Here is a 27,915-nt window from a genome sequence, read left to right on the forward strand (position 1 = left end):
TTGTTATTCCTCTTTAAAACTCAAAAAAAAAAAAAAAAAAAAAACGGTCAAAATTGAGGTCATGATGGCATGGTAAGGGTTATGGTTACTGAATGAATGTTGGGAAGGACTGGATGTTTTGTAGTAGAGAAATTGTGTGTGTGTATGTATTCATGTTCCTGTTTACTCCTAAAAGTCGTGTAATTAGCCATTCTTGGCGCACCACTGTAGCACTCATGCTGGAAGAAGAAGGAGTTTCTTAATCTATCAGTCTTTTCACTCATGAAAACACACACGCACACACAAAAGCACTGTCCTTTCTCTGACCCCTCTTCACAGTTGCCAGTCTCACACACCTTTAACAATGTCTTGCATTCTCTCTCTAACCTTTACACACCACTGACTCATTGTACTATTGAGCCGCAGAACACCTCCCACTTCCTCTGATTACTGATATTAAAACTAGACATGACAGAGTTCATGTTTTATCATAGCAGTCATTTTGGACTGGAGTCGTCCTTTGCTGTGGTTATGGCTACGATGTGCTTGGTTGCACCGCTGACATCACGACTCTCTTGTGTTTTTCATGAGTTTGTGTGGCAGGCATGTGTGCTCTTTTAAAACCGTCTAGACATCTTTGAACTCTGACCTTCTCTAGTTGGTGTTCTATCTGATTATTTATACGATGTTATGAGATTATCTTCATCTGAAGTAACTGAAAATTGACTTGAAGATATGGTAAAGTGACTGAACAGACGGAGAGTAGCGTGGCAGGACAGAGCATGATGTAGTACAAAGGTTTAATTACTAGACCGGGAAGATAAGATATGAGAGGAAGAAGGACAGTTCGATGAAGCAGAGGAAGTCTGGGGAGAAGATTTGCATGTTGGCAGAGCTTTGGGCTACATTCCTGCACACACAAAGATGGAGTCGCCTCCAGGAAGGCTGGCTGCTTCACTGACCTCACGCTGGCCTGGACCAACCTGGGACAGACTTCACAGGATCTGGACTAGCCCTCCTCTTCCTCTTACCTTCCTCTATCCCCCGCCACCAAGAGTTCATAGCAGCCAGACTGTACCTCCATCCTCCATCTCTTTATCCCTCCCAGGCGTAACTCTTAACCATAACCCCGACCAGACACACAGCTGGTTCCCATCAGCTCCCACAGTAAGATAACTCCTTCCTCTCACAGCCGCCAAGTACTGTCACCTCCTTTCTCCCACATTCCCAACTCCCACTCAGGGCACATACCTACGTCATTCAGCGAAGCCGTCAGTAAAGACAAACTTATGTAATGGCTGCGCCTTTAAGTTAAAGATCAGTGTTTCTTTGGTAGTGGACACAGTTCTGTTCAGTTTAGAGATTCTACTGCTGTAAATATTTCAGTGCAGACACTATTGATTTATAGTTCTTTATGCAACTGCCAATAAATCATCTAATTGATTAATGAACTCACCTCGTCAGCCATAACATTATGACCACCTGGCTGATGTTTAGTAGGTCTCCATTTTGCCAATATAACAGCCATGACCCATCAAGGCCTGGACTCCTGTGGAGTGTTCCTGTGTTTCTGTGTTTTTCTGAAGATGATTTGCAATATCTTCTTGGCACTAAAAAAAGTAAGCAGCAGGCCTAAGTTTTGGAAGTTGCAAGTTTGGCCCTCAATGGATTTTCCCACAGATGCTGGATTGGATCGAAATCTGGGGAATTTGAGTCCAAGTCAGCACCTTGAACCGGTTGTTGTTCTTCAAATCATTTGTGAACCATTTTTGAAGTGTAGAGAAAGAGGCTGCTGCCCTTAGGGGATACTGTTTACTAAAAGTGGTGAATTGGCAGGTCTTGACCCCTTCAGAGCAGGAACATCCCTCAGAGCTGCAGTTTTATAAATGCTCCGACTCAGTCGTCTACATATTGCAGTTTGGTCCTTGTCGAAGTCACTCAGACTTGAACATTTTTTCTGCTTCAACATCAACTTCAGGACGAAATTGTATACTTGCAGCCAAACATATCCCACTTACTGACAGGAGCCTAGGTGACCAGATAATCAACATTATTCACATCACCTGTGGTCATAATGTAATGGCTGATCACAGTATATACATGAGCAACAAGCTCCCACATGGGAAAATAAGCACATCCTGTTTCTGACTCTGTCTGTATCAGGTCCTGGTCCTTGAGAACTGATGTGTTGCATCTGTCACTAACAGCTTGTTTTATTTTTCACTCTGAATACATGTCCAGTGTTCTTCCTCTGACATCCACAGGCTCTGCTCTCCTCCGAGCCCAAGTCGTCCAGCTGCAGTTTGCTGAAGATGACCATGAGAGAGCTGATCACCCTGGCCATGCCATCTGCAGACAGGAACACTGACAGCTCCACCGTCCCTCAGGTATGATCGCCCAGCAGCTCATTGCTTGACAAAGGAGAATTGTTTTGAATAAATAAATGTTTGCTGTTTCTGCAGCTGGGTCGCCCTAAATGCAGTGTGCGTGGTTTGTCATGTTTGAAGCCGGAGTAAAAATATAAAACCCTGCCAAATATAAAAAGCTTTTCCTGATTCAGTTTTAATGAATATTGCACAAAGAAGCTAATTCATGCTCACTATAATGAAGGTGGATAACACCGCTCTAAAAAATTAGGAATTATAGACAAATCCTGCAGAATCTTGGCTGCTGTTGGTAAATTTGTTACCTTGTGAAGGTCACATTAGACTCTGAGGACTGTCCTGGTTCATCAAATCGCTTTTTGCCATCAGCTAAGGCTTAAATGAAAGCAGTGGTCTTGTGGTCATGGGCAGTATCGTGGTTTTTAATGTTATTTTCATTCTGCCGCACCACAGGTCCATGCTCTGAACATCCTCAGGGCTCTGTACAGGGACACACGTCTGGGGGAAAACATCATCCCCTTTGTCTCAGATGGGATGCAGGCTGCTGTGCTGGGATTCATCTCCCCTGTCTGGGCAGTGAGTTTCAACTTCCGCCTTTTGTTCATCACTAAGCAGGTGTAAAAATGTCTTTTTCCAACAAGCTCTGAGGTGCTTTTGTTGTTGTTTCCACTCCACGAAACACCACCGCAAACTGTAGCCTGCAAAAAGATGACAAAGTTAAATCAACACTTGCTCTGTTATGTGCTGGACAGATGTGTTTACAGTGTCTGCGCTCTGAAGGACTTCACAGCAGGGAAAGAGGTGAAAATTAATGTCTTTGCTCAGGTGTTGTGTTTACATCAGCGCCGACAGGAGCCGGGGCTGATAAATATCTGAGTGTATATCTGAGAGTCATGCGACCTGGAGTTCAATGCCCATTGTAGTCTTTTCCAGGGCATAGAAATCCTGATCAGCATGTCTTAGCTGGAAGTTGACACGCTTTGTCTTGTCTTTTTTTTTTTTTTTTCCTCTGTCCCAGGTGAGGAACTCCTCCACTCTTCTCTTCAGCACACTGATCACAAGGATCTTTGGAGTGAAGAAAGGGAAAGACGAGCACTCAAAAAAGAACAGGTTTGATCCGTCTCCCTCTCTAACACAACCACACACCACAGAGTTTCTAAGTATTGGAAAATAACTAGTAAAATCTAGTTAGCAGCAGGAGGTCACAGCCCCTCTCACCTCTATAGTTTCACTTGCTTTGATGATAAATCAGCTGTGAGTAATTTTCCAAGTTTTGTTTAATCAGACAAAATGACTTTGTCTGATTTCAAAATCTGCAGTCAGCCAATTTGCAGGAAAGCAAGCTGCTGAGTAAGATCTGAAGCTCCCAAACCAAGATAAAGGTAGACATGTGAACGGGAGCTCTTTGTACCACAGAGGGGCGCTGTTGCACAAGCACTCTGACTGAAAATACAATCGTCACTCAGCTATTTTTTTTGGCTTGTGGGGATGCAGATCTCCACTGCTCCTGTACCAGCAAGATGGAAATTAGACCAGAGTGAAAGAAAGAGCTGCACTTTAACTAATAGTGTTATAACTAACCTTCTATAAAACTCTCAGAACCATCAAAAGTGTGGTGCACTAAATCTGGCTTCAATTGATAAGGTGCACTATGAATGATGTGATGAAGTACACAGCAGCATTGTGTGCGCATCCTTTGGAGAAACAAAAATCTGCATGACTGGTTTAATGACCGTTGGAAACATTGACTGATGATTCATCCGTCAACAACATGTGTTTGCAGTAAAATAATCAATTGAATCTCCAGAGGCATGTTTGTGAAAACAGATTTAATAAATAATCATGTTGCCATTGATGTAGACTGAAATTCTGGTAATTACTTTAACAGGATTATTCAAAGTCATGGGAAAGATGGGAAATAAACTCAAAGGAATGCAGTTTTGTCCCCAGTCCCCAGCCTTAACTCATCGTAATCTTAAAATGTGATAGTAAAAACTCAGTGACAGGGATGTTCTCCCGCATTCTCAAGACAAATTTGTTGAAGAAGTGAAGCCATCAAAAGCACTCACCTACATGTGCAGGATGTTCTCTCCGTGAGGCCAAGAATAACTTTTCAGGTTGAGCTGTCAGTCGCTGGATGTCTCATTTTGGACCTTAAACTGTGTCCAAACTAGCTAGAAGGTTATCAGTTGTTTGTCCTAATGTGTTCTCAAGGATTGTTTGAAACTTGGGACTTGTTATTGAGATTTCTATAAAAAAAAAAAAAAAAGTCTTAAATTATAACATGCTTCCAGCATCCTGTCAAGAAACTATTCAATAATGTGGAAACTTTGATAATGAATATGCTTAAAGGGTCTTGCTTTTTTCCCCTGCATATATTTCATAATCTGTTGCATCCAGGTTTGGTGGAGTAGAGCAGTAGGAGTTGGATGCTCCAGGTTGCTCATAATTACACAATCAGACAAATTTATGTGATTCTGCAGGAAGAAGCTTCTGTCCTATCCGCAGGTGTTGCACAGTGGAATCTCTCTCAGTTTGCCCAAAAATTAATAACAGCAAGAGTCTCACTTCTTTCTTTTTTTGTTTGTTCAGTTTTGTGTTTGGTGCCGATGAGCAAATGTTAGCATGCGCTGTCAACGTGAACAGGTCTATACTGAGCACAGATAAACCAGGACAGAGTCTCACACGGTTTGGTCACTGCTCCAAGATGTTCAGTTTTATTGTGCTTCTATTGGCTCCTTCTCTGAAGGCCTCTATAAGCCAAGGCTGCTTCTGTTTATCTTGTCTGTTTTCACTTTTGCTTTCAGTGCTGTCCCTACCTCAGTTATCTCCCCCTCCTCACATCTGCTGCTTTCTTGTTTCTTATTACTGCGTGGGCTTTATTTTTATGTGCATGTGGGAGAGATAGTGATAAATGCTGGGGAGCATGATGGCACACAAAATCAGCATTTGACCCCAAACCTATATTTTAGTTTGACTTTATGTTGCCCTTTTTTTTTTTCTTTCTTTTTTTCAAACAACATCTTTAGTTCACAGTAGTGTTGTTGTGATACTTGGGTTGTCGTGACAAGTGAATCTCATTTTGTTGACCTGAAATGTGTGAAGAACTGAGTATGTTTGTAAGAAAGCTGCAGCTCATTTATTGTGCCCTTTGAGAGTTTGTCTTCTTCAGTCTGTTGTAAGTCTGGTCTCTGTTATTACCCCAATTTTATGGTTATGATCTCTGGCAGTAGAAAATGTTTTCTGACAGCTTGTCCACTCTAATATTTAGCTCTATGCATGTCAGCGTCTCTTGGTCCACTGAAGCTGCAACATAAACATATATCTCCCTCATTTGCAAACCTGTTTATTTACATTATGAGCATTATGTCTATTTGCATGTTTGGGAAGACTGAGCTTCTCGCTGTGTCTGGGAATTTCAGCTGTGTATTTTCTGTAGTTACTTGAATCCAGACATATTGTTTGGTTTTGGATCATCATTCCACACAGACCTCTGTGACTGTACATCTATGTTGACCCAATAACGCTGTTTAGATAAATCCATTCTGCATTCCAACTAACTCCTCCCGCTTTATCTCATGTCTGCACTGCATGTGCAGAAATGTCCAAATCAGTGCCATCGTGGTGCTTCTGATCATTGCAGCTAATGTTTGAGTTCACAAAGTGAATGTCTTTGCTCACAGACACCTCAGCTGTGCTACTTAGATAGAAATACCAATACAAAACAGAAAATTGTGCATTTAAAGAGAGAGTCAGGTAAAAGCACATAAATAATATCAGAAAACTACAAATTTTGCAGATAAATTATTATTTAAGATATCATAAGAGCATTAATGCTGATCAATTGGAACTGGATTTACAGTGCAGCTGTTAAATTAGATGAATAAGGAATAATAAGCCATACGTCTGATCCTCATAAAGTCATGAGGGGCCTGGAGCTATTCCCAGCTAACAACAACAATTCACACTCAATTTAACACCTGTGGGCAATTTAGAGGCACCAGTTAACCTAATGTTCAAGTCTTTGGAAGGTAGCAGCACCTTGAGAAACCAGCACAGGAAGGCCAAACTCCACACAGAAAGACCCCAAAACCTTAGACCTTCACGCTGTGAGGCAGATCAGAATACTAATAATATTACTGAGGTGATGTGAACGAGGCCAGAGTTTCTGCTTCAGGGTGGGCCAAGGCCAAAACCTTAAGCAAACAATATACATGGAAACAAAACACCGACGTAACCTGCTCAAGTATGACAAATAGACTGCAATAATGAAACTTCTAGACTAACAAAAACAGGAGGAAAGTTGATCAAACAACAGCTCAGCCTTCCTAAGTCTCACTAAAGCTCGTGAATAGGAGGCAGATTGGAGTTTCTGCCCTGTGCAGCTTGGCGGCGCCATCCTGGTGGTTTGAGAACTGGTTGATATCAGACAGGAGCAAGTGCCAGCGACATACATGCACATCGGTACGTCACTTAGTCTCGTAACACAGAGATGGAGAAAGAAATAAACAATCAACAAAACTAATGCAGCGCAGTCATAACAACCGTGCTAAGATATTTGCTGAGTTTCTGTATTTTGACTTCGAACATTTGTCTTTATTTTTAGTTGATGCAAACACAAGACAACAGATGAACACAACATGACATATCTTATGAACTAAACAAGACGGGGAAATGCAGGAGTTGGGACAGTCACAGTTTAAAAACAATTGTGTCCCCTACGTGAGCTTTGAGCCAACAAATATGACCAGACTGTTTCACACCACCTCCTCTCTTCTCGCTCCGCCTGGGTAACCCTCACCCCTTTTACCCCGTCTAATCTGTTCCCACACGACCTTTGACCTTTGTCCTCCAGGCAGCCAGTTGAACTGGGAGACTCTCATCAGAGAGAGCAGAGCAGAGCAGAGCAGCGCAGCACACACTCTTATATAACACACACTGTCCTTCATTTGCACATGTATGCAGTAAGAATTAAGTTCAATAGCAGCTGTTTCCATTTGCAAGTATGTGCCGTCGGTGACACATTTTGTCTGTGTGCGCTCGTCGGGTCCCAGGAGATGAGGAGGACGACACAAACCATGTTTGAAAAGGTTTTGAAACCATATGAATCACTTGCGGCTAACATCCAAGAATGTTTGTGTTTTTGTGCGCCGGTCAAGAATTAGAGGAATTAGTGACTGAGGCAGTGTGCTCATGGGCTTGGCAGACCAGACCTCTTAATTTAGACAGACAGAATTAAATAAGAACTTTATTGGCCCTGAGGCTGAATGGCGGTGTCAGCGTGCAAGGCCTCCAAGGTTAAATATAAAGTTTGTCATTTTATTGACATTTTATTGACATACACACACACGCTGCCTTGTTGTTATGTCACAGAGGTATGGTCGGTGAAGGAACATGTTAAATTTCAGATGTATTTGAATCAGTGCAGCAGATGCAGCCTTGAACCACAGGACGCTTGGCTAAACTCAAATTTAACTGGAAATCACTCGCATTTCATATTATTTCTATTCCCGGTTGAGTAATTTCTAGAAGCAGTCAGTCATGTGGCGTGCTCTTGCACAGTACTTGATGAAAACTTCAACACAGTCAGGTTGCTACTAATCTAATACATTTTCTTATTATTGGCTTTTGTTTTTAAGAGCAAATTTAATTTCTCGCTGCATAAAAGAATTTATGCACCCACTTCATCTCACCTGCCTTCTGCCTGTCACCACTTAATTTTCCTTACTAAATAAGACGTTTTTAAAATATATTGAACTCACTGTTCCTTGTCGGCTTTTTTCAAATAGTAATGGGGACCTGCATTTCATAAATCATCTGCCAAAGCTTGAACAGTTACATTATTTTTCTTTCTATTGAGTTTTCAGGGACATAAAAAGGTGCCTTTTTCCTGATTCAAGCACATTTGGATCAAATCCTGAGTGCTAGTGTTGGGTTTTCGGTTCATGTTGTCAGGATCGATCAAATCTGACGACAGTAGTTCAGTAAGAAGTAGAATATTTAATGTTATGGTAAATTTTTTCAGATGAGACATTAGGCATGTCCTCTGAGGAGTTAACACAAAAATCCCTTTGTGGTAACTGTGCAGGGGAGGGGCGGGATTTTTAGCTCACAAGTATAGTTGCCTCAAACTGGCATGGAGCGCAGCTTTGGCTCCACGCTCGCCCCGTCTCTTCGCCTTTTGTTTAGATTAGCCATGACTTTGGCGGGGTCAGACACTGCCAAGATGGCGACTGTGGAGCAGCCCACACTGAGCTTTAAAAACTATTCCTCAGAAACCTTTGTGAGACGTCACAGGCTACGTCCATCTTTAGTTACAGTCTTTGGTTTTGTTTTCAGACCCAAAATTTAATGTTACCTCTCTTTTACCATAACCACTTAACAAAAACAAAACAACCTGTTTAGGAACCCAGAGATGTCTGTGGCCCTTTTGACTGTTTACATACTCACTCCGTCCCTCACTCTTTGCTTCTGTTGTTAGGATGACGGGCCGGGAGTTTTTCACTCGTTTCCCGGCTCTCTATCCGTTTCTTCTGACCCAGCTGGAGGAGGCTGCAGCCACAGTGGACAGGTGAGGCGGTTCCTTGATCCACACACACCACATTCAGCCTTCACATGCCTTTTCACACTTTCTTGATCCTGTTAAAGCTTTAATTTCACTCACATTTAAGCCCCCGGACAGATTTTTAATTTGTCGAACTAATTCTCGGAACAAGTTAGTGCAGCTTTTTGTCAGGGAATAAGTGACAAACTCAGCTCTTACTTCTAATGAAGGAGCATTGCCTGGGATTGATTCCTTGTGCACATTTGACAGACTATTTACTCCAAAACTTTACGACCAACATGAAGTAAATGTCTTGTCAAGACTTAGTTTAGTTTTGTTGCAGTAGGGAGTTGAGTCCACTGAGGTTCATTGGCCTCCCCTTTTAAAAGCATTTGCTGTTGTCAGCGGCTCCCCGGGCAACCTTATCTTAATATGGATCCAGTTAATTGAATGCTCTTTCAGACTGGCTCTTACACAATTCCCCCTCACTCCCTTCGACCCTTGTTAAAAGATTTGCAAATTTCCCACGGAACCAGATCTTGGTTGTCTGAATTCCCACATCATCTAAGTGCACTGCGCCACCCAAACAGACCATCCACACCGTACTGTGGCGGTGCACAGCGGGACAGGAAGCAGAAGAGCTGCTGTTAGTGGTTTTAAAGCAGCTTTGTGGAACTTGCATTACAAATACATTCCCAAAATAGGTTTCAGTATACAAAGAATTATAGAAATTAGATTTGTAACTGCACATCTATACTTAGAGCCCATGTATATACATTATCCAATATGTACTCCATCCAGTGAGTGAGTAGAAAACAATCCTGCCTCCAAAAATAGTTGTAATACACAGTTGGAACCAGCATTTCAAAGGGGAAAACATGTAAAGTAGTGTACCTCCAGAAAGGCAGCGTGTTTCCAACTCTGTGCTTCTTTGTAGCGAGGCAACACTTTTTCAGCATGTTATGTCACAACTAAAAATATGGAGGATTGAATGCATGTGATTAAATCTGAAAATAGCTGCCAAAATGAACACAGCTCACGTTTGCTTCCTCATCCACACCCATTTGTTGCCAGAAAGGATTCAGGAGTTTGTGTGTTTGTGACACTGAGATCATTTCTACTCCTGGTTTTATCCAGTGGTGTGGTGGAGTATCGTGTACAGTAGAGTGAATATTGTATTATTGTGAATGTTTTATTATAGTACAATATGACATATAGTTGGGTTAATAATATAGTATAGTGCCGTACAGATATTGTACTATGTCACTCACTGTAGTTTACCATAGCAGTGAGCTGTGAAGTATCAATGATCTCTAATAACCATGAAGGTTAATATAATACATGTGTCAGCAGTTAAACTGGAATGCCTTTGAGAATATTACACAGTAAGTCTGAGCACATATGATAAAGATAAGGATATTTACTTCTCAGTAACAGGAAAGTGTTGTGTTTTTTTCATAAAGATTCATAAATAAAAAAAATCTGAATTTATTATCTCAGTGTAGCAAACTGAAACCGGTTTATCTGTGGAGCTATTTCAGATCACTACCCACATTTAAACAGTCTTATCAGCTCCTGCCTTCACTTCCAAAGAAAACACTCATCATATCATACCGCAAGTGCTTTTCTCTAATTTCCTAAACAAAGTGGATAATTTATTTGTCTGAGAGCAAACTAAATGCTGTGTTAAAAGCTGAGTTTATACTAGAGCTTCTTTTATGTCTCAGCTACTTCGTCCTTTTTGCCACTCTCTAAAAAAAAGAAAACAAAACAAATTGAGGTCAGTGTCCTGTTTCTCTTGTCTGTTGGATAACATGTAAAACAAAAATAAACCTTTCATCAAAGGCGCAGATACTGGAGATGATTGAGGAGTTAAAGGACAGAGGGCAGAAAATTCATGGAAGACCTCACCATGGAATTTAAGAGTGCCATTAAATGCCACGGTCTCTTTTTCATCCTGTCAAGAGTTTCAGCCTCCAGCTGTATCCCGACAATTCCCCAATATTTTCCCCCCTCCCCCTCTATCTCTGACATCACATCCTGTCCTGCTGGGCTCGACTGAACTGTAACACTAAATACATCAGACCAGTTACTAATTGGGCCACTATTACATTTCCCTTCGTGCAGATCTGCGGCCGTCCCAGCGGACGGATCCGTGCCGAGTGAAATAATGAAAAGCACAAGATGTTATCACAGGGGGTCTGTTGTTGGTGAGCGCCTCTTCTGCGAGATCCTCATGACTAATGACGGCGCCTGCAGGACATTCTGCTGTCTCATGTAGGCTCACACAAGGTGCAAGTGCTCCTTATGGTATAAAACTTTGTTTTCCCATTATTTTCCAAGAATACACAGCTAAAGTTTTATGAACACCAACATAAAGTAGAGCCTTTGAATTGATTTCTGCTGTATTCACCCCTCAAAGAGCTGGACTCTGACAGCTGAGGGAATAGAAGTGTAGGCAGGGGAAATCAGCGCCCTTCTGCCATACAGACACCTGATATTCATACAGTTTAGTCAGTCATGCCTCCTAGTATCCTAAGAACTCTCTTTTTCTTAACTTTCCTCCCTCCTTCCCTCTCCGTGAGTGTATCAGAGAAAAATTGTGAAACTGCTGGCACAGAAAAACAGTTTCCATTCTGACTCAGATGGTGATGATGAGATTTGGATGGACAAAAAACAAAAAGAGAGGTCAAATAAGCTTGGCTCCAGGGCCGACGAGGAGATGACTGCGTTGGAGTGTGGGTGGTTTTTAGATAAAAGCACCAGAGGAATTTAGGCTGTGTTGGAATTGTGATTGTATGCGGTTTTCATATTGCTCTTTAGTCCCATTTCAGAAAATGAACAACGCATGAGAACTGCATCCAAACTATTTGTTTTTCTCGCCCACTGCTATGGCTACAGCATACCAACAAAGGCTATTCTTTTCAGCCGAATCTATCAAAAACAGCCTGTAAAATTTATAATAGAACATATCAGGTAAGTCACATTCTTGAACCGAGTTAAGTTATTTCAGGCAGTCAAATGTGAACAAGCTGATACAGAGGTGGCAGCCAAATAGAGTCTTGTCAACCAAAACCAGCTCTCCAAAAAAATGTTTGGCCTTCCAAAAAAGCTGAAGTTTTCCCTTTTATAGATTCCATTAAAATCAATGCACAGAGGAGGCTTACATAAAGACATAAATATGATCTTATGTCTATTAATAACCAATAAAGGAGGTGAAGGTAGCAGTCTGACAGAAATGGCCTGCAACAACTATAACAGTGCTTTCATCAAGCTGTAAACCTTCACCGGCTTTTCTTGTGTGTTTTCAGCGACAGTGGTCAAGTGAAGCTACACCCCAGTCTGTTCTTACTGCTGCTGGTGCTCAGTCGACTCTACCCGTCGCCCATGGATGGCTCCTCCTCACCTCTGGGACTTAGCCCATTCATGCCGTTCATCATAAGGTGGGTGTCAGAAGTATAAATATCCTCCATGCACAGCGGCCAAACGCAGACTGAATCAAATCATTATATTCTCTTTCATCTAAAAATTATAAAATCAAACTGGAAATCAAGAATGCCCTCTTTATTTTTCATTAAGTGAAATCACTCCATTCCTTTATTGAACGGATGATGTGTTCTTGAATAACAATATGAACTCCTAACTCTTGGATAGTACGTAGCAGAGAAATGGAGAATGTGGGAAGCTATGAATAGGCAAATACTATGGCTGTTCATATAAAGATAAAAAAAACAAAAAGTGAATCGAGGAAATGTGCCATCAAACCCAGGAGAGTCATGTGCCTGTTCTCTCAGCCATGAGAAAAAAAACCTCTCAAACAAACTTTTCCTTGAATTAAAACGTATTCTAAGAATAGAACGCTTCAGTCACAGAGACAAAACACCTACAGTCTAAACATGATTGTGTGCTTGCACAGGTGCATTTCTCATATAAACCTATGTCTTATATCATTCCTGATACCTTCTCCAACATCACAATCACCCAACTCACTTTTGCGTTATATAGTCTAGTCTTATGATCACGCCAAAAAGCAAATACAAGTGGTTTTTTTTTTGTCTAATTTGGAATTTTTTCACACTAAGACAAAACACAAGTCTATTCCAAGCGAGCCTCCAGAGTGATTCGTGTTGTTGTTTGTGCCGTCCAGTGTTGCAGTGGTTGATTAGATTGTGACTGGTTTTATCTGTTTACTGCAGAGCAAATCACACAGGCGACTGGGAAAATGCGGTCACAACCTTCATTTTTTACATTCCTCTGATGGAGAGATCTACAAATATTTTTGGTACACGCTCATCTACATGCGCTGCACCTGCAAACAGAACATAAGCTTGTACGTCTTACTGCTCCTGTGAGGACATCCATTCAATCAGTCTGTGCCAAAGGGGGCACATGATGGGTGTCCGCTTCCCACTGGATGTGAAATATATCACATCACTTGTTTAGACAAACTGTTGCATGGTGTGTGGGAGGAAATGGTGGGCTTAGACTCAGACCTGCAGGTTTTAATGCTTCACCAACATTTGAGATAACAGCTCTTGAATGTGGGTATTGCTCACCCGTGTGGTGATGGTATTGTGTTCTTTTGTGTTTAAATGCTGTTTGGGGATTTGATATAGACGAAGCGTTTGTCTGCTGCTCAATTGGCTCAACCTGAAGTAGTTTTCAGCAGCAGGACTTCATGGATGAGTGTCTGCTGGTCGGTGTTCGGTTGTTCCACCACTTTGGTCCAGCGTGAAATATCTCAACCACTGAGTGAAACAAGCTGTTTTAGCTGGAGTCTCTCAACAACTAGATGATGTATTGCCACACAATTTCATGTGCTCCTCAGGATGCGGGTTTTCCACCAGTTTGCATGCCAAGCTGTGAGGCCTGAGCATCAGGGAGTTTGAGGAAGGTCAGTTGGAAACCTAGATATGATGATAGTAAAGCTCACAGGGACATCTGTAGGCTACACCAACCTGCAGAGGCTCCGACAGCCCGTCCTTCGTCACACAGGTCATAGTTCTCAGAGAAAGTTAAATATGGGCCAGGATGTTTCCTCTTCAGCTCTGAACCCGAGAATAAGAACAGCCACCATCAAAATGGCCACGGCTGTGAGAAATCCCTGCAGGGTCTTACCAAACTGGGATTATTTCACCCACCTGAGCATTTCTGTCCCAGTCCCATCACATACAGAGCATTCAGCGTTTCATCAGACCTCTTCACATTTTGTTATGCTGCAGTTTTATGCTAAATATGTAAAAGAATACATCTGTCCATATGAGGTCTCATAACTAAAACCAACAGACATGATGTCAAAGGAGCCGCTGGCAGAACTCAGAGACAGGATTGTATCGAGGATCTGATCTGTGGAAGATGACACTGAGGTCCCCGAGAGCACAGTGGCCTCCATAATTCTTAAAAGGACCAAGCTCGGTGCTGTTCCCAGAGTGAGAAAGTGAGAAATCAGGCCTTGGCCAAAGATTGGACTAAGAGCCGGATCACTCTGGTTGAGTTCCAGAGATGCTGCGTGGAGAATCTTCTGAAACAGAGGAAACGTATTTCCATTCTAATTACAATGATATTTATGAACTAAGGGAGTGATTGTTTATCAGATTAAAGCAGGCAAAAGACTTGACTATCACTACAATTACACTGATTTCGGTTCTGACTCAGAAGATGAGTAGACACAAACAGGGAGGGCATCAGCAGGCCACACTGCAATGACTAACTTCCTGTTGTTTTTAGTCAACCAGCATGCACCAGTCTCTTTCTCCTCACATTACAGCTTCGTCTCCTGTCTCTCCCCTCTACGCCCTCCCATCAGTTCTCTTGCCCCCACCACCCCCAAGATACCAACAGTTACCATTTGGAGGTGCAGATGTGCCTGGTTGCATTTAGCAGCCTGAAGAACAGCATTTGTTCCAAATTAGTTTCTCCAAGTTACTGCTTAACTGATTTACCGGACTTTTGTTTTTAAGGAGTAAGTGATTTAGTGACGTTTAAGAAGTAATATTTTCAGGAACCATCTCTTCTCGGGGGGGGGTTAACAGGTCTTCAGCTGAGCGCTGGCTGACTGGCTGGCTGTCACTGTCAGAGAAGGTATGCAGCGCACACATCCACTAAAATGAAGCCCACATGTTGGAGATGTTAAATATAGCCCAGCCCCAACTTCTTTGGCTCCAGCCATGTTTCTCGACACTACCCTCTCCAACCCCATCCCCCAACCCTTCCCCAGGCATGTGCGGACGTGTCTGATGAGGCCGATGACTGTCAGCCCCCCCCCTCTTCTCTGTGTACAATCTGATCCACCCCCTCCAAAGATTAAATGCAGCTTGTCTCCTCTTCTGCAGACGACGCAAATATTAACTCTTCCTCCCAGTACAAATGATTGGGAGGAGTGTCAGACTGTTGAAGCACTCTGTATTTCCCTCCATCACATCTCCCCCAAACTTCCACATTTCTTTGCTTCCCGACCTGCGTGCGTCACACCCGCACAGCTAATGAGGAAGAGTGATGGTGATGACAAAGAAGGGGAGGATGATGATGAAGAGGAGCTGGAAAACTTATTCCACCCTTCGACGTCTTTATATCAGATGGACAGTTGGTCTTATCTCCCCTTCGTTTTCTCTCTGCCTCCATGCCAAAACCTCAGAGCGCCTATGATTTACGTCCTGTGATATCCAATCCAGGCATCTCTCCTCACCCCTCCCTCCTTCCTTTCCTTTCTCGTCCTCCGTGTGTCATATCTCATTTCTTTTCAAAGGGCAAACTAATGCCCATAAACTTAGAGCAAGAGACCACTGTTATTTCCTTCCCAACAGAGATGCAGTGTGTGTCCCCTGTTTGCTCGTGGTGGAGTCTGGCTGTCAGGCAGCTCAGTCATGGCAGAAATCATAACCATGATTATTGAACATTTATTGAATTGTCTTTTTAACAGTCAACTTTATCTCAACGTTAAATAATTGATATGGAAAAACTAACTCAAAAAAATAAAAATTAAATTTGAACAGCTGGATAACAATAACATAACACACATAAATATAACACGCACATAACCTCTACATGCCATGTATATTGTATTATTAATACACACCATACTGTCACTACACCACCATATGTATACTAAAGTTTAATATATCATAGAGAACAGCATATTCAGGTATTTAAAGTAAGCTTTTATATATGGAGAGAGAGCGAGCGAATACAGTGGTTACCCTTCTCTCATATAACACACTCTCCATGTCATCTTTCTGTTACTGTTTTTGTTTTAGTTGTCTTTTAAGTGTCTGACTATTATAAGCAATCTTCATGTCACACTTGTTTTTGTTATGCGTAGTGACTAATGAAAAAAAAAATCTAACAATTTTGAATTTTGCTTGTGAAGTAAAAGAGAGGTTGTATTCAGACCACATCATCATGTCCATATGAGTGAATGAAGCTAAATTATTGTAATTGTGTTTCCACTTAACTTCCTAACTTACCCACATTCCTCAGTGACAGACTCCGTTGCTTAGGCTTGTTTTGCTAACATGCTACAGTTTCTGTGGTGGAAACTGCTCTCCTAGTTCTTCAAAATGAGGCCCAGATGAGTCTTGTCCATGCCAGTCAACAGTCTGCCTCCTGACCCCACAGGGGGCGGCCCTGTTTCTAAAATTACACCCCTCCAAACTGTCATTTCCTTTTGCAAAAGAGTTTCAATGGGACAAATTAGCACAGATAGTTAACATATGGGCCCCAAGTGGCAGTAGGGAGGGGTGGAAAGTGAGGAGTGAACATGGGTTTTGGTCATTAGACGTGTTTTTGTGTGTATCGGTGAACTAATGTGTACATAAATTCACATGTACAGGCGTGTAGCACCCAGGAATGCAAGCTGCTGTCTGTGTTTGATACAGGATCTTTGGTTGTCTGTCTGGCTACAGGTGTGTGTCTGTGTGTGTGTGTGTGTGTCTGTGGAGGGAGGGTGTTCTATGTGTTGTGCACAGCAGGTGGAAAAGCATTTGTTGACAGTTGACTTGTTGGTACAAACAGCCCTCTCTTTGTTGAAGTCCTAAAAGATTTCACCCCTCTTGTCTTTCACTTCCCATCTCTTATATTGTGAAAATTTAAAACATGTTGGTGATCATTTGCGAGCAGTCATTGGCCTTTTCCTCTTCCCTGGACTCCGTCTGTTTGTTTGTTTTTCTTTCCTCGACACATATTATACACAGCTGTAAGTTTATGTCTTTAAACTGGTCTCACCCTCCCACATACCAAAACCAAAAAAGCAAGCTTCCTTTTCATCTCTGCATACCACTGTAGTGATGGATAGGTGTTTCACGTTTCTCTGGAAGCTTCTGCTGAATGTTCCACCGTCGATCTGAGCCACTTGTTTGGCCCCCTTTTTACAGACCCTATAAACAGCCTGCAACCTACACACATCTCCTGTCCTCCCTCGACTTTTGCTCTGTATGCATGTATGTATGTGAGTGTGTGCTGTGCTGTTCTCCACTGTCTGTGCAGTATTCATGTACACTCTGCTCTCCATGCATTTTGAAGAACCAGTTGTCGCCCTAAACACAGACTCCTCTTCTTCACAGCGTAAAGGCCGACAGACGGCTTTGTGATTGACATCAATATGTGACCCCCCTTCTGCTCTGAATGGTCTTTCTTTCCAGCAAGCCCTTTAAAATTTAATTCTCATAGGCGGTCATCAGAATGAACTCAAATCAGTCACACTGTATTCGTTTTGCACTTTTGATCCGAGTTAACACAGTTGTTTTTTTTTTTTTAAGCAAAAGCAATAAAAGTAATCCCCCTCACAAATTCATATAAGGAGCACCAAGTAATAAAAATGATATAAACCAAGACAATAATAACAGAAAAGATCACAAATCTCTTGGATTTGCATTTGTTCTGACAAAACTAAGAAAACTGGAAAGAAACACCAAAAAGAGTGATAAAGATAAAATGCTATTAAAAAAAAATAGGGTACTAAAAAAACAAAGAAAAGATAAAATCCTGAAAGAAAGGAAATGTTTGGAAGAGAATAAAACCAGAAATAAATCAATAACTCTGCATCGTTTTCTTGAAAGCCGCTAAAAGAGTATCTGCGTCCATTAAATGACTAATTAAAGTTTGAACTGGGCTGACTTTTATCAGAAATACTTCCAGACATTACAGTCCCAGTCATCCCTCCACATCTAAGAACAGCGACCCATGCTGCAGGTCATTATTGTGTCAGGCGTGATGTGGTTTGGACAAATCACATGTTCTGAGAAATAGGATACAGTGGAACCAGAGCTGTACACGATTCCCAGATGATGAATCCTCTGTTTACTCTTTAACTTCAGTGGCACCCTGGTGTTCAAATCTGTGGTTCTAAATAAATTGTTTTCACAAATATTTAATGGATTGTCGTGAAACTTTTAAAGTTGCTCTATGATCGGGCCACCTGCTAACCATTAGCCTGCTGACATTGTCATTTTGAGAATTTTTTTTTTTAGTACAGGGATTGCCAGCATTGCCATTAACTGTTTATCAGTCTTCTTGTCTTGTTGAGTTATGCGACACAACTTTAAGTGATAGAAGCAAAAAATTAGGATTGCTTTCCTGTAATTTTGTGTGGATTGGTAACTAGAAAGCTCTGCTAAATTAAAATCATCTCCAGCAGACACATAAAGAAAAGGTCGTTGGGATTGTTTACTTCCTTCATTAGGACACTCTTAACTCTTTCCCCTTTCGGTCTGTCAACCCCCCCGCTTCTCTCATTCAGGTCTTGATCATGTCCTTCCCTGATATCAGCAGTGGCAGTGTTATGACACTGGAGATGGAAAGACTATCAGCTTGTAAACAAGGTTAATTTTAGCCTCTACTCAGGGTGACTGGCCACATTCTCCATCACCAGCCAATACTGTAAATGTGTGTTTCTGTGTGTGTGTGCCATGCAGACATGCGTGTGTTGGTCATCTGTTAAGTTGTTAAGTTTTTGCTTGTGCAATAGTTAAACGCTGACAAACGAGTGCAGTGAGGGAGAAATAGTGCCCATCTGTCTGAACTTAAATTAACCACGGGTCATGATGCCTAACTGAAGAATTTGCCTGTGACATAATGTCACTGGAAAACCAAATAATGAAGAAAAACAATCATGATTATACACAGTAATTAAATTACTTAAATTGAACTGACCCTTTGCAATAACAAGCCATGACCTGTGACAATTGGCAGCCTTATAGCTTCCTCCACCAACTCCACACATCCTGGTTATGAAAGACAGCAGCATAGCTGTTCATTTTCCATCATTTTAATAACCTTACACGATGCTAATACTGCTGCATTTGTTTGTGTGTGTTCTGCAGATGTGGCCGCTCTGCAGTGTATCGGACCAGAGAAATGGCCGCTCGCGCCCTCGTCCCCTTTGTGCTGGTCACCCAGCTTCCAGCCACGGTCCGCTCTTTGCTGCAGGAGCTTCCTGCAGAGCCAGGACCCACAATGCAACACAACCACATCCATGGGACTCTGCTGCAGGTCTGAACCCACCAGCATCAACATGCAATTTCAAAAACACTCGTATACACTTTCAGTCAACACTCGCACTTATGTATACTGGAACGTTCAATCAAAAACTGCATAAATGGCCAACTGTTTATTTATTCAATATGTTGATCAGTAGTATGCTGTACTTTCATGTAAATTTAGATAATGCACACACATACACACCTGTGGTCACCCGCTTTCACATACAAACAAAGGAGTTTGTGTTTCAACATTTTGTTTTATCTCAATCTCATTGACTTCCTGCGCAAATGGATTTTGCTTATTTGCCATTGAGTTGACATAATTGTCATGTCAGTTTGTCATGTGATAGCAGGCTATTGCATTGTTGAAAGGTCGTTGTGATCGTGGCCTTTTTAAAGCCACCTCGCATGTCCTGTTCCTGTCATGTGGGATGATACATGTGACCCTACAAGTTGAAACTCAACCAGCGTTAACTCGGGGTCTATATAAACAACCTGTGTTATTTGTAACATTGATTGGACATGAGGAAGACAGAGACAGGTGTCCTGGTCAGGGAACGTCAAAGAAGGAAGTGTGTGTGTGTGTGTGTGTGTGTGTCTGTGTGTGTGAGTGTGAACTGCTGCTCTACTGTCTAAAAATCATTGGATATCTGCTTGGCAAAACACACAAAGACCTATAAATTTATCATCCAGAACTGAACTTGACCTGGATTCCTCCAGAAGAGAGAAATGTTGGTACTGGACCCGACTGTGAGACACAGTCATCACTTTGAAAACGTTAGCTATACCTTTTTCATTTGCTTTGCCTTTGTGCGTATTACCTGTAGATGGTTAAATGTATCCGGGTCCTTCTGTTATCCCTTCCTGCTGACTGAGTTGGCCTTGTTGCCTCTCATGTAGTAAAGATAAGAATGACTGTCTGCCCTTCTAAACAATATTGTTAAACATTTGTTTTTATTTTGTCAGAGCTGCTGAACCGCTCAGGGGCACAGACTTATTCCAGAAAGTTTCAATAAATATGTGTAAAGATTAATGTGCATTATTTTGTAAGTTTGGTCATGATAAACACCATTTGACCTCAGCCAGATCTCAGATGCGTAGTGGTGCATAGTGATATTTGCAGTAAAACTTGCATTGTATTACTATTCATAACTTTTATTACTTAATGTCCTCAGTTCATAGTTTAAATTTAAAATCCTTTAATCATCTCAGGTTAAAATGGGAAACTCTTTGCAAAATGAGACTTGAGAGGTTTTCACTCAACAGAGACAAAATATGAAATCCAGTCACCATAAAATGTGTGTGCTCACCCACACTGGTTGATAAATGTGGGACATCAAGCTTTACACACACGTACTTCTGCCTTTGTGACATCATCGAGATGATGCATTCACTAACGCACAACCCCGACAATCCATCACAACTAAATGACTAACCACTAAACAAAAGAACTGAGACCTAACCTCCAACAAACCTTGTATCTGTGAGGAACAGCAACTTAGCAAAAAAGCCCTCAGTCTGATGGGAAAACCTTTCTTCCTGGTCCTCACAATTTACAGTCACACACACACACACAGACATGCACACTCGCACACTTACTTTCTGTCAGTCCCACACCGCCAGTTTCCACACAGAGCCTGTCCAGACAAGGCGGTTATCGCTGGGCAAATACCAGTGTTCAGTTCTGTCATCACACTCTGACAAACACAACCAAACAGTCTGCTGGTAATATCAACACACACTGAGGGGGGGAACATGGGGGCAGGGGGTTTCCCTGGCCTTTTGTTGAACACCAGCGGGGTCAGTGAGGCAGCTGGGGGCATTGAAGGGTATGACCCGAAGAGACAGGAGTGGATGGAGCGCTTGTGGTTTGATAGCAGTCTGGACAACAAGGAGGTCTGCTGTGGGATGAAGGCAGGCATGGTGAGGAGGAGGAGGAGGGGGGATGGTTCGCCTCTTAAAGGCTTAGAGGAGATTTCAGGAGGAGAGTGGATATCGGTTTGCTTTCCTGTCATGGCTGCCATGTGTGGAGCTTCTCCAGATGTTTCCTGATCTGTTTCTGCGGTTGTCTCTTCTCGTCCGTCTCCATCTCCTTCCTCTCCTTTCTCCCTCCCCTATTAAAGATGTCTCTGTCGCTGTAGATATCTGCACCATTTTCACAGTGTCCTTGTACCTTAGGAGCTACTTGTGTGGTAAAACATACAGTAACTGCAGCATGAAGAGAGACCTTCATTTTTTTACCTCCACTTGATGATCTAGCGTTTCGTTTTTTCTTAACGAGACAATAGGGATCACCAGAATATTACACTTGCAAAGTTACAAAAACGTCTGTTGAGGAAACGGTTCAGATGACGCCTGCATCCTTCCTTAGACATTTAATTTCCTTCTCTGTTTTTCTTTCCATCCAAAACAGACCAGAGCATTAAACCTCAAACTCTGTTCAGCTTCACTTGACCTCTGAATACAGTCTTAATCGCTGGGCCAGAGGTTAGAAACATGTTTATTCCTCCCACATGCGTCTGTTAGCTTAGCATAATGACTGGAAAGTCTCCCCGTAGCCTGACAAGCTACACTACAGTAGTGCCGCTTGTGAAGAATTTATGTGCCAGTCATGACAGAATTTCCCAGAAATGTCTATTAGCTGTGACATTTTCTATCCGTAGTGTCATTGTGACGTCATGACGTGCTAAAACATTTGTTACTCAGTGCTGTAACTCAGGAGCAGAAGCAGAGGCTGTGACCTTGCTTGGTGACACTAATCTTGCAATGACTGCGCAGATTGTTTGTGCTGCTGGACTGAAGATGTGGCTGACAAACCAAAAACATGTGATTCAGTGGTTTTTGTTTTATTTTTGATTTATTTATTTTTTGACTCCCGATAGGTTTGTATGTATCTGCCATCTGAAACCAGGCTATAGATAGCAGGTGTGTAGTAACTGGGTGGGGGCTTCACGGAGATGGTGAAGGGAGATATTTAAGGTGTGTTTAGCTGAGGGAAGAAGGTTGGACTGTCTTTGAGCTGTATGCAGGTGAGGCGGTCTAAACATAGCAAAAAAAAAAGAGTGGGCTGCAGTGTACGTGTAGAGGGGAGCATCACACACACAGCCGCTGATGGAGGAGATAGTGTCCGTGTGTGTATGTGTGTGTGTGTGTGTAAAATAATCTGCACTTATGTGTATGATGAGGGAAGATGTTTAGGCTTCAGTGAAATGTGTGTGTGTGTGTGTGTGTGTTTGACAGTCTGTACATGAACACCACACACTGGCTGTGTGTTTACTCTGAGATGATGAGGACATTGTGTTTAGCCTTGGGAGATACCTAATGTAAGTAATATGTGAGTTTGTGTGTGTGTGTGTGTGTGTGTGTGTGTGTGTGTTTGTAACAGGTAGCAGATGTTTTTGCTGGAAGGAGAAATGACTTCCTCTGTTATCGGCTGTTAGTGGGCCAAGCATGGAGCTGGGAACCATCACAGCGACTGATGTACCACCCCGACTTTCTCACACACAGTGAGGAGGTCTGAAACCCACACCCTCGAAAACGTTTCCATCCTGCTCCTCTTCCAACCCCAATTAATTCTTCATGCAGCAAGTTGTCCTACGTCACCGTGAAGTTCAGTTGTAGCTGAATTGAACAGTGTAAATTAGATGCAGCTTGGACCTCCGTTCAAAACTGATTTGAATTAAAAAGTATTGGAAGAATAAATTATTGAGCAGAAGTATTAACACTCAGAACCGCCAAGATAAAAGTTGCTTAAATGGATAATCCCAAACATCGAACACAGAAATGCTCATATTAAAATCTGTCCACTCTTTGGTGTCACGCAGTTTAAAAATTATTACAAAATGATTAGATTATCAGTGTAATGTTGCATTATCCCATGGTACCTTAAGCTATTTTTGCATAAAGACCATCTGACTGGAAACTTGGGAGGAAAGAAACTAGACATAAATGGTTTTGTTTTGATGGAGGACTTCAGCTTTCTCTAAACAGGCAAAAAAAAAAAAATAGCAGCAGAAGAAAACACTAAAATTTGTGGATCAGTGAGAAGGCTGTAAATTTCCTTAAATGAATACACGAAACAAACACGAGAGACATATTTCTATCATGATTGCCACAGCGTGAGGTTTGTGTTCAGTGTGTTCTCTTCCTCTGCTGTGGTTTCACGCTTCCTCAGCGCAGATATTCACATAACTGTTTTGGATGGAAAGATGCATCAATTCTCATTCTCTTCAGTTGAAATCCTGCCCCGTCACATTAACTGTGATGGTTTCTGCTCATCCCACATATCCCACAAATTTCATCTGCTGTCTAAAATTAAATGAGTTGGTTTAGTTTGGGTCTTTTCACATCAGGAAGTGGCACACTGATGTCCATGAGCTTGTCCTCCCGAACTACGTTTCACTAAGTTATGTGAGGTGGTTGTTTGATTACATGTCAGAAAAGTGTGAAACTGAGTGCTAACTGGCTAATTTGCTTGCTCACTAGAACTCCTGATAAAAAGACAACAAGTTCAGGTATTTTATTTAGGAGGCCCGGGTTTTACTATTACCTAAAACATCAATCTCACAGTTTTTATTTTCCTCCAGACACTGAATTGGGATCTTCTATTCTGGACTGTCTGGTTTTCCAAGTCAAGACAGTATTCCACAGGCAAACTGTGTCTCATTCAAGTTGAACTTGACCCCAAAAGATGCAATTTTACTTCTTCCCCTCAAGCGAATCAGCTGATTGTGGTAATTTCATTGAAATGTATTGATTTAGCTGTTGACCAGGTCTTTAGAGTCAGCGTTTGGTCAGGGTGAGAACATTTGGCAGTAGGATGCTTGATGTTGGCTCTCTGTTTTCATTTTGGATAATAATCATAATTAGATAGGACAAAACTAAGTGTAAAGAGCAGTTTGTATGACCTGAAGGAGTGCTGCCCGCTGGGTGGCCTCAGCAGGGCCCTTGTCTCTGATAAAACATATTATTATACTGGAATCACTTCTGTCACTCCTACGTGCCTCAGACCTCTGCTGATACCATCAGAACTGCTTAACAAGCCCGTCGGACAGGCCGGCACTAAACCAACCCGACACCAATCTCCACTCTTGACACGCGCCAGCAACAGCCGTGGCCCACAATGCCTGGTACTGGCCAGAAGTATTAAAGCTGCGGCTTGTGGTGGTTTGAAGAGGGCCAACTCGGCGGATGTAATCCTTTGTGTATTTCCACAACAGAGGAGAAATGAGAGCGAGACTGAGAGAAGGAGCCTTGAGAATTAGGAGTTCTGCCATCTCCTTTTCCCTGGCAGCCGTAATGTTTCTGTTGTTTCCCCCAGAGGCATTCCTCCCCATTCGTCGGCCTGCTGCCGTTGCCCAGTGGTCTGCCTGGGCTTCCTGTGAAAGCCCTGAAGGGGTGAACCAATTAAAGAAGCTGTGGGCCTTTAAAAAGCTGGTCCAGGTGTTTGTTGCTGGTGTCAGACATGAACCTTCAGGGCTGTAACGTGCTGTACATAACTGAGATAGCTTGATCTGCTCCTGAAGAATGTGAGCTACTGTTCAATGAGATTTGGTTAGTGGAGCAAACCTTTTCCCTCTGATGGTCATTACACAGAATGCAGGTTCAGAGCAAAAAATTTTCAATTTCGTTGACTTATCACGGTATATATCCATAAAGATGCGCAAACACACACAGTAAATTTCACCATGATTGTCGGTCCACTTGCAGTTCTTTGGCGGACCACCAGCAGGCCCCATCCCACAGCTTGGGAACCACTGACCTCCATTGTGGTCAGCTCGGCTTTTTTTTCCTCAGTGCAGAGGTAATCTAAGCTAAGCTGTTCAGACTGACCCATTTTTTTTTTCTTTTTTCTTTTTTCAATCTAAAAATGAAAATGAAAGTTTAAATTTTGAGATGAATTAACAGAAGTGACTAACTTTTTATTGCACCATATTTTAAACCACCACGCACACACGCAACCTCCTACTGCCCAAACAAAAATACATACCTCTCCGGACTTAATGGAAATAACAAGCAGCTCCCCGGGGGCTCTTTTGGTTGCACTGTTCTAACTTTTGTCAAAGAAGGAACACAGACAGACGCACACACCACCAAATGACTTGGTTGTCGAGCCCATGACTCTGTGTCCATATGGAAGCTTTGTTTGTGCAAGAATACAACTGTAGGGACCAAGTGAGTGTGTTTATTTCTTTTTATATCTAGCCCAGCTTTAATGGCATCTCTTCTTGCCTAATTGGGCGCGTCCACACTTTGCCTAACCCCTATCTAGTTTTATGTGAATGTCGATTTATATGTTTCTTTGTGCTTGGGTTTTACTGGACTGAGCCACGAATTGACGTGCAATTATTTGCACTTGCTGTGTGCGTATGTGCACGTGTGTGCGCTCGCGGCAGCATGTGGTCAGTCTGAGGTTGCGGCAGTGGGAGGGACGGCAGGGCAGGCTGATAACAGAGTCTGAAAGGACCTCACATCCACCACCACTATTTTTACCGGGCCCAAAAGAGGAGTAAGGCTTGTTGCAACAGAAAAACACACACAGACACACAACGCAACAGCCGTTGAACGCATCACATAAAAACAACATGCACAAAGAGGTTGAGATATTCTCTCTCACCTGTTATTGGCTTCTCCTTTTTTTGCTTTTTAGCTAAAAGTTATTTACTTTTGTGGCCACAAACCTAACAGTTTTGGTTCGGCCTGCTGTTCTCATCAATCCCGTTTCTTGCAGCAGCTGTAACACCATAATAAACCTGCATGGTTCCACCTGCTCCAGCACCGAGAGAAAGTTTGAGATTATCTCAAAAAGAAATATATGTATATATCTGACCCTTCAGACAGATATTAGATGCAAATGCTCCTTTGGACTAAAAGTGAGAGTAGATTTGTGCAAGTCACCAGAATTTTTTGCAATCGAGGAATAGGAATAAACGTTTTCAGAAGAGAGACGTGAATTGTAATTCTGTTTGAAGGTTGTTGGGCCTGCTGAGAAACTCTGAATCTCTGATTCTTAAATTCACTCCACTTGAATATATTTCGAGCAGTTATATTTTAAAGAATAATACATCAGGTTATACATTTCTGACCGAAACTGATCCAGCTCTTAGTGCCTGCGCTGCTGTCTTATCGTCTCCCATTCATTTCAGCTTGATCCAGTCCAAGCATCTCCTCCCACATGGGGTGTAGTTCTCTATTCTGTTTTTTGGGAGGAGGAACAGGGAGGCTGCATTTTCTATAAATATTCCTGTTCTCTCTGTGCCGAGCTGGATTGAGCTGGTTGAGTCTCCCATAGAGGGACTTCCCAACTTGCTGGAGTGCACGGAGAGGGAAATGAAGACAGGGCTCTGACCCTGCCGATGCTGAACCGGTGCTGGCACTCTGCTTCTCAATGAGTCTATTGATTTGATGATTTGCAAGTTTAGGCACCTTTCAATCAAAAAACAGCTCAGGTACTTTATTCTAAATATCCACGTCACCCTCAGCACCATTGTTGTTGAATTTAATGCCATATCAGTCAAGTAGAAATTTACAGTGTTTATTTTTGTATATCAACTGAGGCCACGTTGGACTGAAACCATTTTTGTAATTCCCCAAATTTTCCAGAATTGAAACATGATAATTTTCCACTTTTCCTTAATTTTTTTTAATTTTATTTTTTGTTGAATGGAGTCCTGTCTAGGTTTTTATGATGATGTTACGCTGCCCTCAACATGATGTTAGGCTGGGTTGCGTATCTACAGGCCAGCACGAAGCTGATATTACCATTTGAAGGGATGCTGTTTGAATTATGTGCTGCTCTCTTGATCAACACAACATGGATGAAATCAAGAGATCCCTGTGTCAACTGGTCGATGTGATCGAACCTTTAGCTGCAGTTTTCTGAATGGAATTATTTGGATTGATCATTTTATTTGGGGGAACAGCTCCTACTCTGGTACATGCATGTGAAAAAGGCCAATGAAAGTGACAGATAGAGGCAGAAGGACCCAGAAGTGTGGAGGCTGTTTGTGTGAGCTTGTGGGTGTTGCTTGGGCGTGGAGACTGCAGGAGAAGAGAAGGGGCAGGCCAAGACTCAGCGGCCAGGCTTGGTGCTACGTGGTCGGCCTGGTTTTTCCCCACGTTGCCTTCCTTGCACAGCGTAATGAATGGCTTCCTACTGGTCTGTGGCCATGGCCCCGGCTTAAAGAGTATACTTACCAAGGCCCAGAATACACACCCCAGCCATCCAGCCGGCCGGCCATCCAGCTTGTGTCCTGGCCCCTGAACACTCCCAACCACCGGTCCACCTGCTACTAACTGACTTTCACACTGTCACATCAGCCACAATGACAAGACTGATTCTTTTTTTCCTCTCACCACAAGCTGCACAGGTCTTCTGAGTCACACAAGAATATGAGCTCAAAGAATCAAAATGGATGACACGCCGTTTTCTTCTACACTTCCCTTTAACCAACCAATTGACCGCAACGGTACACAACATATAAATGTTTGAACTGTCACGAGTCTCCTTCCTGAACTTTAGTGAAGTGGCAAT

General features: G+C 42.3%; 1 protein-coding gene across 2 annotated transcripts in view; it reads left to right on the forward strand.

The window, feature by feature from the left end:
- Positions 1 to 27,915, forward strand: part of thada (THADA armadillo repeat containing) — a 76,242-nt gene that overhangs the window by 18,941 nt on the left and 29,386 nt on the right. For both annotated transcript variants that reach the window (XM_029521524.1, XM_029521525.1), the window contains exons 25-30: positions 2,244 to 2,366; positions 2,817 to 2,939; positions 3,382 to 3,473; positions 8,845 to 8,934; positions 12,219 to 12,350; positions 19,224 to 19,392. In XM_029521524.1, coding sequence (XP_029377384.1) covers positions 2,244 to 2,366; positions 2,817 to 2,939; positions 3,382 to 3,473; positions 8,845 to 8,934; positions 12,219 to 12,350; positions 19,224 to 19,392 — 729 coding nt within the window. The remainder of the gene's footprint in view (positions 1 to 2,243; positions 2,367 to 2,816; positions 2,940 to 3,381; positions 3,474 to 8,844; positions 8,935 to 12,218; positions 12,351 to 19,223; positions 19,393 to 27,915) is intronic.

This window comes from Echeneis naucrates, chromosome 15 (genome assembly GCF_900963305.1).
Source record: "Echeneis naucrates chromosome 15, fEcheNa1.1, whole genome shotgun sequence".
Classification (NCBI taxonomy): domain Eukaryota; kingdom Metazoa; phylum Chordata; class Actinopteri; order Carangiformes; family Echeneidae; genus Echeneis; species Echeneis naucrates.